This window comes from Salvia hispanica, chromosome 3 (assembly GCF_023119035.1).
Source record: "Salvia hispanica cultivar TCC Black 2014 chromosome 3, UniMelb_Shisp_WGS_1.0, whole genome shotgun sequence".
Lineage (NCBI taxonomy): Eukaryota > Viridiplantae > Streptophyta > Magnoliopsida > Lamiales > Lamiaceae > Salvia > Salvia hispanica.
Window position 1 is genome coordinate 50,559,231 of NC_062967.1, and position 16,514 is coordinate 50,575,744.

General features: G+C 37.0%; 4 protein-coding genes across 7 annotated transcripts; 1 reads left to right on the plus strand and 3 right to left on the minus strand.

The window, feature by feature from the left end:
- Positions 1–439: 439 nt before the first annotated feature.
- Positions 440–2,494, minus strand: LOC125215098 (probable protein kinase At2g41970). Its single transcript, XM_048116409.1, has 6 exons — positions 2,379–2,494; positions 2,136–2,257; positions 1,246–1,897; positions 977–1,109; positions 812–898; positions 440–737 (listed from the first exon to the last, which is right to left on the minus strand). The coding sequence occupies exons 2-6, from the start codon at positions 2,239–2,241 to the stop codon at positions 606–608; spliced, it is 1,110 nt and encodes a 369-aa protein (XP_047972366.1). The 5' UTR covers positions 2,242–2,257; positions 2,379–2,494; the 3' UTR covers positions 440–605.
- A 2,057-nt stretch (positions 2,495–4,551) lies between these two features.
- On the plus strand, positions 4,552–6,841 carry LOC125215096 (protein trichome birefringence-like). The gene is made up of 5 exons (XM_048116408.1): positions 4,552–5,270; positions 5,426–5,618; positions 5,704–5,897; positions 5,969–6,127; positions 6,203–6,841. The coding sequence occupies exons 1-5, from the start codon at positions 4,669–4,671 to the stop codon at positions 6,555–6,557; spliced, it is 1,503 nt and encodes a 500-aa protein (XP_047972365.1). The 5' UTR covers positions 4,552–4,668; the 3' UTR covers positions 6,558–6,841.
- Positions 6,842–8,889: 2,048 nt separating this feature from the next.
- LOC125214612 lies at positions 8,890–11,003 on the minus strand. 4 transcript variants are annotated; one of them, XM_048115711.1, is made up of 2 exons: positions 10,862–11,003; positions 8,890–10,522 (listed from the first exon to the last, which is right to left on the minus strand). In XM_048115711.1, the coding sequence occupies exon 2, from the start codon at positions 10,456–10,458 to the stop codon at positions 9,145–9,147; it is 1,314 nt and encodes a 437-aa protein (XP_047971668.1). In that variant the 5' UTR covers positions 10,459–10,522; positions 10,862–11,003; the 3' UTR covers positions 8,890–9,144. The 4 variants fall into 4 exon arrangements, with proteins under 4 accessions (XP_047971668.1, XP_047971666.1, XP_047971667.1 ...); XM_048115709.1 differs by having other exon boundaries at positions 8,890–10,626; XM_048115710.1 differs by having other exon boundaries at positions 10,820–11,003.
- Positions 11,004–12,638: 1,635 nt separating this feature from the next.
- LOC125214613 (actin-66) lies at positions 12,639–15,218 on the minus strand. The gene is made up of 5 exons (XM_048115712.1): positions 15,067–15,218; positions 14,455–14,527; positions 13,945–14,338; positions 13,025–13,638; positions 12,639–12,936 (listed from the first exon to the last, which is right to left on the minus strand). Exons 2-5 carry the CDS (start codon positions 14,512–14,514, stop codon positions 12,871–12,873), a joined length of 1,134 nt encoding a protein of 377 aa, XP_047971669.1. The 5' UTR covers positions 14,515–14,527; positions 15,067–15,218; the 3' UTR covers positions 12,639–12,870.
- Between the last annotated feature and the right edge of the window lie 1,296 nt (positions 15,219–16,514).

Consider the following 16,514-nt stretch of genomic DNA (forward strand, 5'->3'; position numbering starts at 1 on the left):
GTTTCATCATTGTTTCATGTGGGTATAAAAAAAATTATGATTGTTTCATATTGATACAAAAAATTTCATTATTGTTTTATCAGTTTTGTGCCTCACATAAATAAAAAAGTTAACGCCGTTGAAATACATACAACGGAATGTACGAAATTGAAACAAGAATGAAACATTTTGTATGATTTATATAAATTTCAAACTTTTTGTATATATATGAAATAAAAGTGATACATTTTGCGCGAGTTATGTATTTATTCCTGCATTTTTCCATTTAAATAAGTCAAATTTACTAAAACTGAATATAGTTCATAATACTATAATACATATCACAACTGGTATTATGTAGAATTATCTTATTAAAATGTAGTGATATGATTATATGTGGTTTGATCACAAAATAATGAATAGTGAATATAAAATTGAATTATAGGAGTAGATCCTAACATGGGCCACAACAATATGTTTGATCATTTACTATCGTGTTTAGAAGATCTCTAAGTTACATCAACTTGAGGCAAAAGGCTAACAACGAAGACACAAAAATTAGTTAGATTTTGGATTTGATGATCTTCATGGAATATTGTTACAAAGAAACTACTTCAAATTGTAGTTTATGCAGTAGAATCTCCAGTAGGTCCAGCTGGTTTTGCATTGAGAAGTGGCTGCAATGCCTTAACCACGATCGTCATATTTGGGCGAAAATCGGCCTCGTATTGCACGCACAGGGCCGCCACCGCCGCCATCTGTCAAGCCGGAAAACACTCAAGCCATATCCTCTATTTATAAATAATTAAAAAAAAAAATTCTTGTTGAGTACCTTGGCCATGGCCTTAGGGGGATAGTCCTCTTTGAGCTTTGGATCTATGCATTGTTTCACTTTATCTTCACTCAATCTTGGTGTTGCCTGTATACAATTTCAACATCAATAATATATTTGTATCATTAGTGTTTTTGAGCAAAATCTACTACTATATATAATTACCCATGTGACCAAACTTTGTTGCCCTTTGGGCATAGTGTGGTCCACTGGCTTCCTCCCGGTCAAGAGTTCTAAAAGCACGACTCCGAAGCTATACACATCACTCTTTTGAGTTATTTGGCCTGTCATCGCATACCTAATTAAAACATGCGTCGTTAAACTATCCATATATAGTTATCACATATTGCATCCACTCTTTATAAATAAGACCTTTTGTAGGAGTACGAGTTTTAATGTACAATTGGTAAAGAAAAATTGGGTGAAAAACTCACTCAGGAGCATGGTAACCGAAGGTGCCAAGAACACGAGTAGAGTGCAAGCGAGCCACCGTGTCGGAGGACTGATTCGTCAAGCTATAATCAGCAATCTTAGCAAGAAAATCATCAAACAAAAGCACATTGCTTGATCTAATATCTCGATGCACAACAGAAGGCTGACATTTCTCATGCAAAAACTCAAGGCCCCGGGCCGCGCCATAGGCTATCTTAACCCTCTGATTCCACGTCAGCAGCGGGCCCGGCTCGGCGCCCTGCACCCCTTTCCGGCCGTGCAAAACATCATGCAATGAGCCCATTGCCGCATATTCATACACCAAGATTTTGTTATTTCCTTCAAAGCAATACCCCAACAGGGACACGAAATACTCGTTTTTGAGCCTCGACACGATGGAGAGCTGCTCGGTGATGTCGGTGATGTCGGCTTCGGGCTCGGATGAGCTGTCGAGCTTCTTGATGGCCGCGGACCGGCCGTCGCTTAGGGTGGCGAAGTATACTCGTCCATAGGATCCCTCGCCGATGAGGGATTTTTGGCCGAAATGATCGGTTAACCGGTTTAGGTCGATCAACGCCAACGCCGGAAGCTCAATTGGCAGCGCTTTTTTCAGCGCTCCGCCTCTTCCACCACCGCGAGGGTCTCCTCGATCACCTATTTATTTAGTAAATTAGACACCATTTTGATAAAACTTGAACTTAAAAAATTAAAAAATGTATATAATATTCTATGTATCGTTTCAATTTTATTGAATGTCCCCGACGGGATATATAATGTATACGTTTAAAAAAATATTAAATGTATTATTAATACGTGTGTGAAGAATAGAAACATACTAACATTACTATTTTAACGAGACAGAGAGAGTATGTAGTGCTAAGCAACGACATACCTCCTCCAGCGGTGCCGGCATAGGCGTTGCCGGGCTTAAGCGGGGTAGTGTGCTGCTTGGGTGGAGGCGCGGCGGCTTCTTCCTCCCCACCTCCACAGCAGAACATTTCTCACCTTTTAACCCTGCCAACAATTACAAATCTGTAATGCTTACACACACAATTCATGAAAAACAAGGAATAAAATATATTAATATAATGAAAAGCACTTTTTCAATTCAAACATGAAAATGAATAAAAGCAACCTGTAAAGAGACAGAAAGATTAGAAGAAAATCGATGAAATCTTCCTGTCTAATTTTTCTTGTGCGGTTAGAGGCAAATTCAAAAGGGAAATTTCCCCACAGTTTGTGAGTGTTTTAACGGGAATGTCGCATGCAACACTTTGAGCCACACACCACATTCTCTATTTCAACACCATCACTATGGTATAAACATCAAACCATATATATTGTCCTCCTTAAACATAAATAAATATGCCGGTGATAGTTATAAAATGCAAACTCTATATACAATATTATACAAACTTCAAACTATAATCTGGACTGTTATATTATACAAACTTCAAACTATGATCTGGACTGTTAGAAAATATTATCAGATGATAAAATAATAGCAACAAAAAATATCAACACAAATCAACCGTTGATATTGAATTGACATTTTCTGTTAGTTATTTTATCATCTATTGATATTTTATAACGATCCAGATCATAATTTAGAGTTTGTATATGCGCCTGTGCGTATAAAAGTTTATTTCTATCAACAAAGCGGTCGTAACATTGATTCAAAACAGTTGAATTAAACACACCATATAAACTTTTTTAAACTGCCAAGTGATACCATTAAATGTTATAACCGTAAAAAAAATAATACTCCACAGGTTTATTATAAGTTTTAGGAGATATTTTGGCAATATATACATAGGTCAAGAGTTTGCTCCCTAGATATTAATTAAGTATTACTATTATTATTAATCAAAATGATTGGCATGGTAGTTCAACACCTCGTTCTTTAAGTATGAGGCCAGACTCTATCCCTGCCCAAATGAATGGAGCTCCATTTGGCCAGTTCCCTATCGCTTAATATGTTGACCGTTGGGACGAGAGTTAGTCCTCCAGCCATAAGCCGTTAGCAAAAGATGTTTATAGAAGTGTATACTCTTTTCATAATCAATATCTATTCTCTGATATCTTTCTCAGCTTAGTCGATTGCCTTTAGCAAGCCAAATTTAGAAGTTTGATAGATGGTTAGCATTCTTCTAGTGACTTTTTTAGTCCAATTTTATTTATTATAAATAGACATATTGATCTTTCGAATTATGATTACATTAATAAATTGAATGAATATAGACGTTTTGACCTTTCAAATATTGATCACATTAATGCAAAGAATGGTTTTAAGTAATAAAAACTTTTCTATTTAAAATAACATTCTAATAAATATTAACAAAATTTTCCTTTTATATAATGAGTAGATCACCGAATAAATGATGAGTCTTGGTATAATTTCTATCCATCCAATATTTGACTTCACTAAAGAAGAGCGTAGAAATTAAAACTCTAAATTCCACGAATATTGACATATCTTCTCGAAAAATTAATTTCACTGGGACCTCTCAATAAATGTAGCGTTGTCCAACTAATTATATCAACCAAGAAAGGCACATCAAAGTAGATTAATATAAATAAAACCGTTCATTTTATTGTCATTTATTTTTAAAATTTAAAACCTCAATAATATGAGATTTAATTACACCCACCAATTTCGTTATAATTGAACTTAATTGCTGGTATTCTTTGTCGAATACTACTTGCTAGCCAGTTACTGTGTCGGCAACAATTTTTTCCCTTACATATACTAAGATTACAACGTATTTTATGATAATTTCTTATTTAAACACTTGTAATAAAGAGATTTGGTACTACTCATTATTTGATAGTTGCAAATAAACTGTGATTGATGTTAAATTCATAAACAAAAATATTTAACGACACATGTAATGTAATTAAGTAAAGATATAAAAAGTGTTTAAAGTAACATACCTTCAAAATATTCATTGCGCCACTTCAAAAAAATTCCAAATGTCTTTTTTTGTAACCGACAAGTTAAATTCTTTTTATTTAAAAAATTGTTATGCAGTGATAGTCAACTAAATTTAGTTTAGATTTGCATTTATTGCTTTTGCCTGACACAAACTGAGGCTTAATGACGGTACTCTGTTTTTTAATCACACTTAATTACCAGTTAATTACGTGACACTTCTCCCATTTTTTAAAAACAAATTTTACCTAATTTAATTTTGCAGGTATAAATTAATCTTTTTGATGCGTGAACTTTGTAAATCAATAAATCATATCAAATCATTAACGGTATTTCTTCATAATCATTTCACAGCATACACACATTGCAGAGAATATACATATATCACTTGTATCTATCTTTCTCTCTCGCAAAGACAAACAAAACAGTAGCCTCTCTCTCTCCTCTCTCTCTCTGCAAGTACATTTGGGGAACTGCAATTCCTGCTTCGTACATGGCGGATATAGCGAAGTACGCCCCTCTCAACGGCGGAACTCTCCTCTCCTACTTCAAAACCAATCTCTCACTCTCCAAAACCACTAAAACCGCCTCCATCGCATACGCCCTAGTTTTCGTCTCCATCGCCTTCACCATCTTCCTCGCCTTCACCCCTGACGTCATCAACTCCTCAGCTCCGTCCCACGGCGCTCACACATCGAATTTCTCCTCAATCGTCTTCTTCCTCTTCCCCAATTCATCATCTGATCCTAATTCAACTACCAATGCGGAGGTTTCTCATCAACCGATCAGTAATCGGACTAGATTGGAGCACAATCACACTCTAACCGAGTCTCTGAAGAGGAACCAGAGCGCAATTGCTAATTCGGCTTCTTTGGTGAAGAATGTTGCTGCAGAAGTCGATTATTCGAGGCTGATCGATGAGTTGGCCGAGTGTGATCTGTTTGATGGAAATTGGGTGAGAGATGAGTCTTATCCGTTGTACGCGCCTGGCTCTTGCTCATTGATTGATGAACAGTTCAACTGTTTCCTCAATGGCAGGCCTGATAATTCCTACCTTAAGCTTAAATGGAAGCCTAAATCCTGCAATTTACCCAGGTTTGTGTGTATTGATTGATAGTAATAAACAATTTTACAGTAATTGAGTTTCCTTTTGTGTAGAGTAGGTGTTTAGATAGAGTGACATCTTACCTAATTGCATGATTGATTGATTCATATTCATCTGCATTTTGTTAAATGTTGGAAATATTCAGGTTGAATGGAAGCCATATGTTGGAAATGCTGAGAGGAAAACGGCTGGTTTTTGTTGGTGATTCTCTAAATAGGAATATGTGGGAATCACTCATTTGCATTCTGAAAAACTCTGTGAAAGATCAGAAAAAAGTGTATGAGGTTTCAGGGAGGCAATTTTTTCGAAGCGAAGCTTCTTATTCGTTTCGATTTGAAGTAAGCGAATGATCCCTTTTTTGACGAAATTTTGATTTGATCCTTGTTTTGAGTTGCTGTAACTTGGTTTTGTCGATCCGTTTAGGACTTCAACTGCACGGTGGAGTTGTTCGTGTCTCCTTTCTTGGTTCAAGAATGGGAATTCACAGAGAAGAACGGGACGAAGAAGGAGACGCTTCGACTTGACCTAGTTAGCAGCTTTGCTGATAAATACAAAGATGCAGATGTGCTCTTGTTCAACACTGGTCACTGGTGGACTCATGACAAGACCTCAAAAGGGTATAAAATGTTAGAAACAAATCAACTTTAAGTTTGTGTTGTTGCTAAAGAATCATGTTGCATTTTCTCAGGCAGGACTACTATCAAGAAGGTAGCCATGTGTATAGCGAGTTGAATGTTCTTGAGGCCTTTCGCAGAGCTATAACGACGTGGGGCAGATGGATTGATGCCAATGTCGATCCAAGAAAGTCCCTCGTGTTCTTCAGAGGCTACTCAGCCTCTCATTTCAGGTGAATCCCTTCACATTCTTGGATTGATTTTGTTCCAATCTTGATTTGATAAGGCAATAAATATAAATTTTTCAGTGGAGGGCAGTGGAATTCTGGGGGGGCATGTGACAATGAAACAGAGCCAATCAAGAATGATGCTTTTCTTTCGCCGTATATGGACAAGATGAGTGTTCTTGAGCACGTTTTTGGAGGGATGAAAACCTCGGTAGGTTACATGAACATAACGAAATTGACAGATTATCGGAAGGATGGGCATCCCTCGATATACAGGAAGCTGAATTACACGGAGGAGGAGAGGCGGTCGCCACTGGTCTTCCAAGACTGCAGCCACTGGTGCCTCCCGGGAGTGCCCGATGCATGGAACGAGATCCTCTACGCGGAGCTGCTGGTGAGGCTGAACCAGAAGCAGCAATCGCACAAGAGAGCTTAAGTAAAAGTAAAGACTACATTGCACATTTGAGGTGTGTGCATTCACACGGGATCCTCTATTGCGAATGGTGTTTCGTCGTCTGTTCTATACTACTGTGTGGTATGTTAGTTGTGTTGTTACACAAGATGAAACACTTGGGACTTGGGTGAGGATCCAATTGTTGTTTATTAGTATACCTACCTTTTCTTCTTTTTACTTGAAGAATATAGGTAGATACAATGGAAGAAGAACATTGGTGATGATCCAATTGTATGTAACAGAGAAATGTGTAAACTGTTGCTGCAGGAGTTATGTGTACCTCTGCACATGGGCTCGAAATATGTGTGAATTGTTAATGATTTTGTTTGTTTGTGGATAAAAAAATTAGTTATGGTTGACTAAGATTAATTCCAGGTATAATCAAATATTAATGGAGTAATATTTAGTGTTCATTGTACTTTAATCACTCACACAAATACCCTTTTTTTCCCACTTATGAAAGAACGAGATCGAATGTCTTATTAAGTTTTGAACTAAAACTCTCCACATTAACTAAATATTTGTATTTCTATACATTGAATATGAAATCTAATAGACCAATCTTCATCAAAGTAGTTGTACTTCATTATTATTACTATTTCAATGTAATAGTAATAAATAAAAACTAACGGATTATAAATATGGAAAATATAAAACAGACACTAATACACGAAAGGCTGAAAATTTCATTAAGATATGCAAAAAAAATTAATTCTAGCTCATCCAACGAAAAAAAGGCAAAAAAATTTTGACTTAAAATTTAGGGAAATGATTTTTTGACATAATAGCAATGCCACAATGGGGTTAAAATAGTCATTTTAGATTGTTTTATATTTTTACTTAAAAAGTGCAAAATTTGATACTACTATAATACTCTAAAAATAGGTACAACTTTGAAGTTAAATATTTTTATGATGCAAAAGAAACATATACTCAAGGGCATAATAGTCAAACATTATTATGCTTAAATATTTTATTAAAATAACAAACAAAAAATAAGTTGAATCAATCTAGTCATAATATGACCAAAGTCATAAAAAAATGTTAATAGAGGGCCTAATTCTTAACCATATAATAATCCCTACATTTATAGCATTGTTGGATCCTGTGGTTTAATTTATTAAGATGTGGTCAACCTTAGTTTTAATTGAAACAAGATTAACGTGTTTGTTTACGTTCGAGGCTATTTCGTCGACTTCGTTTTCTTTCTCATAGTAGTACTACTATTTATTGTAAGCTAGCTTGTTATAAAATATACCCCTAGATGATACTATTTCATGCTTTACGTTTTACGTGTAAAATTACAATACAATTCATCCAAGGCAATAAGCAATTATTAATCGATCAGTTAATATAGACTCAAATTTGACCTTTATCCTTTAAAACATTTATAGTAAAATATGTGTAAGTAGTAAAATAACCATATAAAAGTCGAGAGGAATAATATCTTCGATTTGAATCAACTTAATAGATCCTCTTCTATTTTCTATTGACAAAAAAAAGTAAAGAAACACACTAACATAGGCGAAAATGGAAATGGACAAGGCATGCCTAAATACTGACAAAATAAGAGTGGTGGTGATGCCTTGGACATGAAGCAACACTTGCCACTTTCTCATGATTTTCCCTTTCCCTAACATGTTACATGTTAATCATTCTATGCCCCATAACCAACAAAGAGAGACAGAAAATTATGTACTTTAATGTTCTTTTAGATTAAAAAAAATCTCTATAAATTTATAAAAAATGGAGTATTTTCTAAGTCTAGATTAAGTGTATAAGTTCTTTTTTTCCGTCAATTACGTGTCTCATTTACTATTTACTACTTTGAATTCTACATTCCATTAACCCATCTCATTTTTATAAAACTACAGTTCTATATAAAAATAGGACACACTTTACTAACTTTTTCTTCCCACATTCCATTACATTTTTTAAAATATGAATAGAGTCACTTTATGTCACTTAATCATGGACGGCGAGAGCATTATTTTTCCATAAAATTTCTGAGTATGATTGTCATTACTTTAAGGTGGAGTGTATCTAAATCGCATATTCGATATATAAATAATCTTATTACTAAATGTGGAATTTGTAGGGAAGGATCAGAAACCAATCTAATCCACATACATCTTGATCCATGGATTGTTAAGATTGAATTTCAAACAGAACAATAATTTTTCCAGTGTAACTGATGGTTTGTTGTGTATCATCAACTTCTTGAATACAATATCTTGAATTGAAAAGCACCTAAATTTTATTGATTTGGAAACATGTCAAGTAGTATAGCATGGGTTGAAATTTACACATTAAATCATTACAAGGTCACATGTTTGAGAAATCTGACCCAATGTGCTTCTTTTCATCATAAATTTGACAAGCTACATATATGATTTGATTGAACAAACATTAAACTACAAACAAGGAAAAATCTTAAACTAGGGAACAAAACTTGAGACATGATTATATAGTTACTAGTCTTTGTAGGTAAAAACCTCCACTGTAAACACTTGAAAAACCCAAATTGAATGTTAAAAGCATATCTAAATCCCTCTGGTTATATACCACCTCAGTTGAGCCTCCTCCGCCGTGGGGCGCGCGAATCTCCACTGTCAACGTCAGAGATTCTTGAAGCATCGTTCCTCCTCCTCGAAGACAAAGTTGAGAGCGCCACAGTGGAATCGATTTCTATGGCATTGTCCACAGTTTGGCTCTCAGAGTGTATCACAGCAGCAATGCTGGACACAGAATCCCTATCATCCACCACCGGAAGGGGCAGCTCCGGGTTCCTCTCCACCGCATTGTTCTGGAAATACGACTCAATGGCAGCAAGAGACTCCGCTGAGTTGACTGCAGATGTGAGGTTAGACAATGAAGCAGTTCGATGGGAGCTTGATCTGCGAAGCAACAATGATGTGAGACGACGGCTATCCCTCTCCCTTTCCCTCTCTCTCATCTCGTAGTTGGGAGGGCTGCTCTCCGTTAGGTCAATCACGTCATCAAGTGGGAGCGTCGGAGTTCTTTCCCTGCGCATTCCTCTAGAAGTCAAGAACCGGTTGAGCAAAGCCGTGCTTCTCTCTGGGGAGTCGCGGAGGCCATCAGGATGCCGGGAATGTATCTGAGCTAGCTCCTGGTTTACGTCAAAGGCGCTCCCGAGGCGCCTGATCATCTCCTCCACAGGGATAGTTAAGGCTGTTGCAGTCCTCTGTATAGTCTGCCTCCAGCTCTCGATCCGGCGGGCATGGGGCCTGACAGGGATCTTGAGGCTAGAATCAAGATCTTGGTCGCGGACAATGTTTCCACGGCCATATATAGGCGTCACATTCTTAGTGGAGACCTCTCCCTTGCAAACGGGACACTCCTTGGCATCAGAATGATGATACAACCAACGGTATAGACATGGCCAGCAAAACAAGTGGCCGCAGCAAGTGACAACGGGATCCTTGGCTAAATCTAAGCATATATTGCAATCAAAGAAACTACCTTCCTCACCATTGCTCTTAGCACATTCTTTCTTCTTACCGAGATCCTCATCCTCGACAGAACCAGCCACGGTCTCACATATCTTAGCTACCTCAATAGGCCTATCCTCGGACGCCACACTACCCTCACCAATCTGCGGTGCACTCCCATCAGCCAATTCCAAAGCAAGATTCCTTGTTTCTGAGGGGATCGGGAGCTGCCTCCAAAACGATCGCCACCTATGATTTCTCTGCCTAACGACCTCCCTAACGCGATGAACTGGACTGTCTAACCAATCCTCTAAGTTCATTGCAAGGTCCACGTAGGTACCCGACCGAGGCTCACCACCACCATCACTAGAATTATCAACTGGCCCCAAATTGAGATCGAGGTTCATTGTATTACCATTCTCTTCCGCCATTGCAAAATTTTACCGAGCACAGCTACGATTCTCAACAGATAACACCAAATTGAAGCACCCAATTCTAAAAAATGAAAGGCACGAATTGGGCTAAATTACTGAAACCCTAATTTCAGAGATGAACACACAAATACATCGTGCCTAGCTATCCGATACCCAGTAATCAATCTGGTCAATTGGACAGTTGAATCAAAACCCTAACTTCAATTTATAAAAAAAAAATGCTTAACAAAAATCAAAATTGAGCTGATGAATGGGGGGAAAATTATCCTAGCTTATCCAGGTCAACCAAATTGCAAAACACAGTGAAAAGGGGGCGAAAGAAAACAAGCTACAGAGATTGTAACCGATGGAAATTCACCTGAAAACAAAAGATTTAATAGTAGAAACGGGCACTAAAAACCTGGAAACAAATTACGGCTTCCATTCCTGGAGGTAAAGATGCAAGCTCTAAGCAGCAGACAGAGGAATTAAGAAATTTTAGGGATCTGGGTTGGGGCGAGGATGAGATAAATTGTTTAGCTGAGAACGAAGCTGGAGAGAGAGAGAGAGAGAGAGAGGAGAAAAAATATTCTGTATTCTGTAGTAATTGTGGTGTAGCTGTGCAGCAGTGCGTGTGGGACCCCCAAAGCACCACGTCAGCGCTCCAGAAAGTGGGCCTATTATGGGCTTTTATTGGGCAATCTAGTTTAGCAACACAAAACTGAATGGACTAGTAAAGCCCAAATTAGATAATTGATTGATTACTTAAATATTTGGTGCTAATAATAGAAAGAAGAGTGAAAATAGTATTAATACTACTTCATTCGTTTTTTAAAAATAACAATTCTTTTCATTTTAATCCGTTCTTTAAAAATAGCAACTTTCAAACCTTCTATTATAGGAAATCTTTACACCCCTATACATCAATTTATTTACCACTTATACCATTACAATTAACAACTTAAAGTGGACCTCATGATCCACTAATATTAATTTTATTATTTTTTTTCTCTCTTACTTTACCAATTTTTCTCTCCCTCTCTTTTACTTTACCAATTCTCTCTCTCTCTCTCTCTCTCTACCAAATTGTGCATTAAAATTCGTATCGTTTCAAACTTCAATATTTTTAAAAAACGGAGGGAGTATTATTATTGCTAAACTGAACACTCAATATTTTTTGTATGTAGCCTAATATACTCCGACCGTTCCAATAGAAATAGGTCATATTTCCTTTTTCGTCCATCCCATAGATATAGTTCATATCCATTTATAGAAACATTTCTCTTTCTTTTTTCTTTATCATTTATGGACCCCACAATCCACTACATAATTTCAACTATTTTTTCTTCTTCTCTCTCGTGTCAGACTCCAAATGGTCTATTTCTATGAAATGGAGGGAGTATGTTATATTTGGGATTGGATGCTCTTCAATCTAAATTCAAGGTGACTCGATTCTCCGGTTGTTATTATATGTCTTTGTTTTAGTTATCCGTTTCATGGCTGACAGATTATTACATGTTTTTTGTGTAATTGGAAGCCGAGAGAGTTACTTGCAAGTGTGGAAAGTCGCTTGAGAGATGATCATACCAACGAATGCATGAACTCGTTTGTTAGAGATCGTTTTATGGCACGGGGAAACTCATACACGACGATATCACAGCCATCGTGAGATGATAGAGAGAGGAAAGAGGTCAGCCCGGAGCTGTCGGTGAGGATACACCGATACTGTCAGGCCATCGAATGCTAATTTGTAACTAGAGTCGAATTATATCAAGATTTGCCAAGTATCTGTTTGTATCTTCTTGTCGCTATTTGTGTCTTTTAGTTATTACCAGATCTGATGAGATTGTGTCCAAATGCTTTGTTTAGCATCAATGTATGTTTGCAAGAAATGTTTTTACTTAATTCGTTAGTTCATCTGCAATGAATGTTGAGATGGCTGCAAAGGCAAGAAAGGAAAAGGTGTTGGTTTTGGATGATGACATGATGTTTAAAATCCGCAACCGCAGTGGTTTTTATGCCCACTTATCTCCCAATTTAATCATAATAGTTGAATTGTGTTTATATTTAAGCAACTTAACAAACTAAACAATGCTACTTGCACTTATGTGAATGTGAGTGTGTGTGTGTGAGAGAGAGTGTGTAAAGTATGAGCTATCTATAACGTGTAAGCAAAGAACTGAGCTAAAGAAGCATGGTAAATGTAATGGTGAAATGTGGGATTTCATCCAAAACTCAAAACATTATAATAAATACACAAATTCTTCTACAAATTAACATAAATGGAAAAAATGAATTCATTGCCATGTCCAAGGCTTCAAATCTTATAATTTTAAAAGGCTCATAGCAGAGGGGAAAAAAACACGAGAAACTAACAAGCAAAAGCAAATAGCAGCATCCCAAATCTCATCACCAGCAAAGATCATCTCTTTAGAAGCACTTTCTGTGGACGATCGATGGCCCAGATTCATCGTACTCTGCCTTGGCAATCCACATCTGCAAATGTTAACAACCAAATCAATATAGTCAGTACTAATTCTTGATTAAGGCTATAAGTGGTTGAGCAATCTGTATATTGCATTACCTGTTGGAATGTGCTGAGAGAAGCCAAGATGGAACCTCCGATCCAGACACTGTACTTCCTCTCGGGAGGAGCCACCACCTTGATCTTCATGCTGCTAGGTGCTAGAGCGGTGATCTCCTTGCTCATCCTGTCAGCAATACCCGGGAACATGGTCGATCCACCACTGAGGACAATGTTTCCATATAGGTCCTTCCTGATATCGACATCGCACTTCATGATTGAGTTGTAAGTGGTCTCATGAATACCAGCAGCTTCCATTCCAATCATCGATGGCTGGAACAGGACCTCAGGGCACCGGAATCTTTCAGCGCCAATGGTGATGACCTGTCCATCGGGAAGCTCATAGTTCTTCTCCACAGCAGAGCTGGTCTTGGACGTCTCGATCTCTTGCTCATAGTCCAAAGCAATATATGCCAACTTCTCTTTAATGTCCCTTACAATTTCTCGCTCCGCAGTGGTGGTGAAAGAGTAGCCTCTCTCCGTCAATATCTTCATGAGGTGGTCGGTCAGATCACGCCCAGCCAGGTCAAGACGGAGGATCGCATGAGGGAGTGCATAACCTTCATAGATGGGGACTGTATGGCTGACACCGTCACCAGAGTCGAGAACAATACCTACAACCAACCCATCAATGACGTGAGATTTCTCCTCGAATTTATTGTGTTAATAACTTTGATCTTACACAACAGATGCTTGAAGAAAACTACAAAGAACTCAATCGAGTATACAACTTCCACCATAGACCATAGTCTAACTTGATTGAACACTACCAATAATAATGCAACAAATTATTTTACCTATGATAATTTGGGTGTATTGATTTAAGGGACTGATGGTTTCTAGTACAATGGTATGATTCTTAAACGTAAAGGAATTACTAAATCATGATCAGGGAAAAAAATGGTTCAGCATTTGCTTACCAGTTGTACGACCACTGGCGTACAGGGAAAGAACTGCCTGAATGGCAACGTACATGGCAGGGGCATTAAATGTCTCAAACATGATCTGAGTCATCTTTTCACGATTGGCCTTGGGGTTAAGAGGGGCCTCTGTCAAGAGAATTGGATGCTCTTCTGGGGCCACACGAAGCTCATTGTAGAATGTGTGATGCCATATTTTCTCCATATCATCCCAGTTGCTGACAATCCCGTGCTCAATTGGATACTTCAATGTCAAAATACCTCTCTTGGACTGAGCCTCGTCACCAACATACGCATCCTTTTGGCCCATGCCAACCATCACACCAGTGTGACGAGGGCGCCCAACAATGCTAGGGAACACAGCCCTTGGGGCATCATCTCCCGCAAATCCAGCCTGACAGATAGCATTCACATCGACTTAAATTTAAGCATTTACACATTAACTGGATGTTGATCGAATCAAAACACCAAAACTGATGAGTTTCCGTTTGTTCAAATCAGAAGTGTTACCTTGACCATTCCGGTTCCATTGTCGCAGACAAGGGGCTGAATATCCTCGGTTTCGGCCATTTCTTAATGTACTCTGGAGAAACAATATAACAACGACTATTATTCATTACACTGAGGGAAAAGACAATAACACAAACACAATGTGACATCATCTTAAGTCGATCTGAGCATTATCAGCATAATAACAAAATTCCTCAAATTTAAATCGATCATTAGCAGTTAGTATCATGTACTTACAATGCTGCCACCATATCATACTAATATTGATCAAATTTTGGAGGAAATCACTATGACATATGTAAGAACAGTAATCAACGGGCAAGTCAAAATCAGTAAATATTTTCAACAAATTCAGCATAGCAGTCAAATTTATTCAATCAGAAACTCAAGCAAGTCATCAAATTCCAATCCCTCAACTCTCAAAACCCCCATTTCCAGATCCACATATCCCGATTCACAAAAAAAAGTAGACAAACCCGTAGATCTCATTACCAAGACCATTTTCCCTCACAGATCAAACAAATCATAAAGGAAACACTACACCAACGCCACAAATTCAATCATTTCACAATCCATCTCTGGATTAAATCGGATAAACTGCTAAAACCGTACCTTTGAAATCTCGCTGAAAATGAATCACCCCTTTCTCGCTCTAGCTTCGAGTTTCTCTCTCTATCAGTAGAGAAAACACCTCTGCTTTCCCCTTGTCCGAAGCAGTGCCGCCACTCTGGTTCAAAAGGAAAATGGAATTGGAGTTCGCAGTGTTGAAGAAATTCCCCCTTATAATGAACCCCAGATCCACGCCCCAATTCATCTCGGCCGTTGATTTTCTTCGATGTGCGTCCGTGATGGTTGGGGGCCCCACAGCAACACATTCCTTCAAGATTTAGCTGGCCTAACTTTTTCTACTATGACGGATGTACCCCTGCGTTTTAGACCAGTTCCTCCGTTTTCTTCTCGGTCTCTCGAGGTCAATTTCGGACACCCGCATTTTTTAATTCAAAATTTGAGTCAATTGAATTCAAGTTTTTTTTATTGTTTATGTTAATTCTCTGAATAAAATTGTGCCATGACATTGACAACATCTTTCTTCACCACATCCCTTTTATTGTCCACATAAAATTATGAAAATTAATAAGTTCATTTGTGTGTATATTTTCTATATACTTTATTTATCAGTTTTGGATCATATTCAAAATCTGTGAACCACATTATTGTGAATCAAATATTTTGATAGGTTTATATGTGTGAGTTAGTATAGTGGTAAATGATAATGTTTGAGGTCAAAGATTATAGTCTTTCATATTTCCATGTAGTTCAATTATTAAATTTGTAGTATAAATTTCCTTAATTTGTGATTAAATTTGAATATTTGAACCATTTACTTTCATAACGATAATTTACACTCATAAAAAGGAGTATAAATTTCCTTAATTTGTAATCAAAAGAATGGTAGATTTATACTCTCTTATTCTATTCAACATTAGTTAAATTATTACATATTGGATCATCCCATTATAATTGAGTTATTTTTTAGCAAAAAAAATAACATATTTAATCTTTTTCATTTTATTATACTCCATATCTCTTACTTTAAACTTTTTTTGTCTCTTTAATCTATTCTTTAGTCTATTTTCTATTTCACTTAAAATAGTTTTCTTAAATCTATGCCCAAAAGAGATTGATTGTTTCGGAATATTTTTAATTCCTAACGAGTCCTCTAACGCCAAATAAATAGTATATTGAAATTAATTTCTGCAAATCTTCTTTTTTATATTTAATGAATTATAAATTGTATATGGCTCGTGAGTATTAGTGGGTAAGTGGATGAGCAATGATACTAACTTCGTGGGTCGACGGCAATGTGGGGTATATTGCCTACTCACCATCTTCATGCCTACAATTATTTATAATTAAGATAAACTAATAAAGTATTTAGTATAGCTAAAAACATACCAAAATTTGAAGAATTAATAAAATAAATTATATTACTAGTCTTAGACCCTTCTGGAAAACAGTCCAATGGGTTATATTGATGATTCATCGATCAAAATATGTGG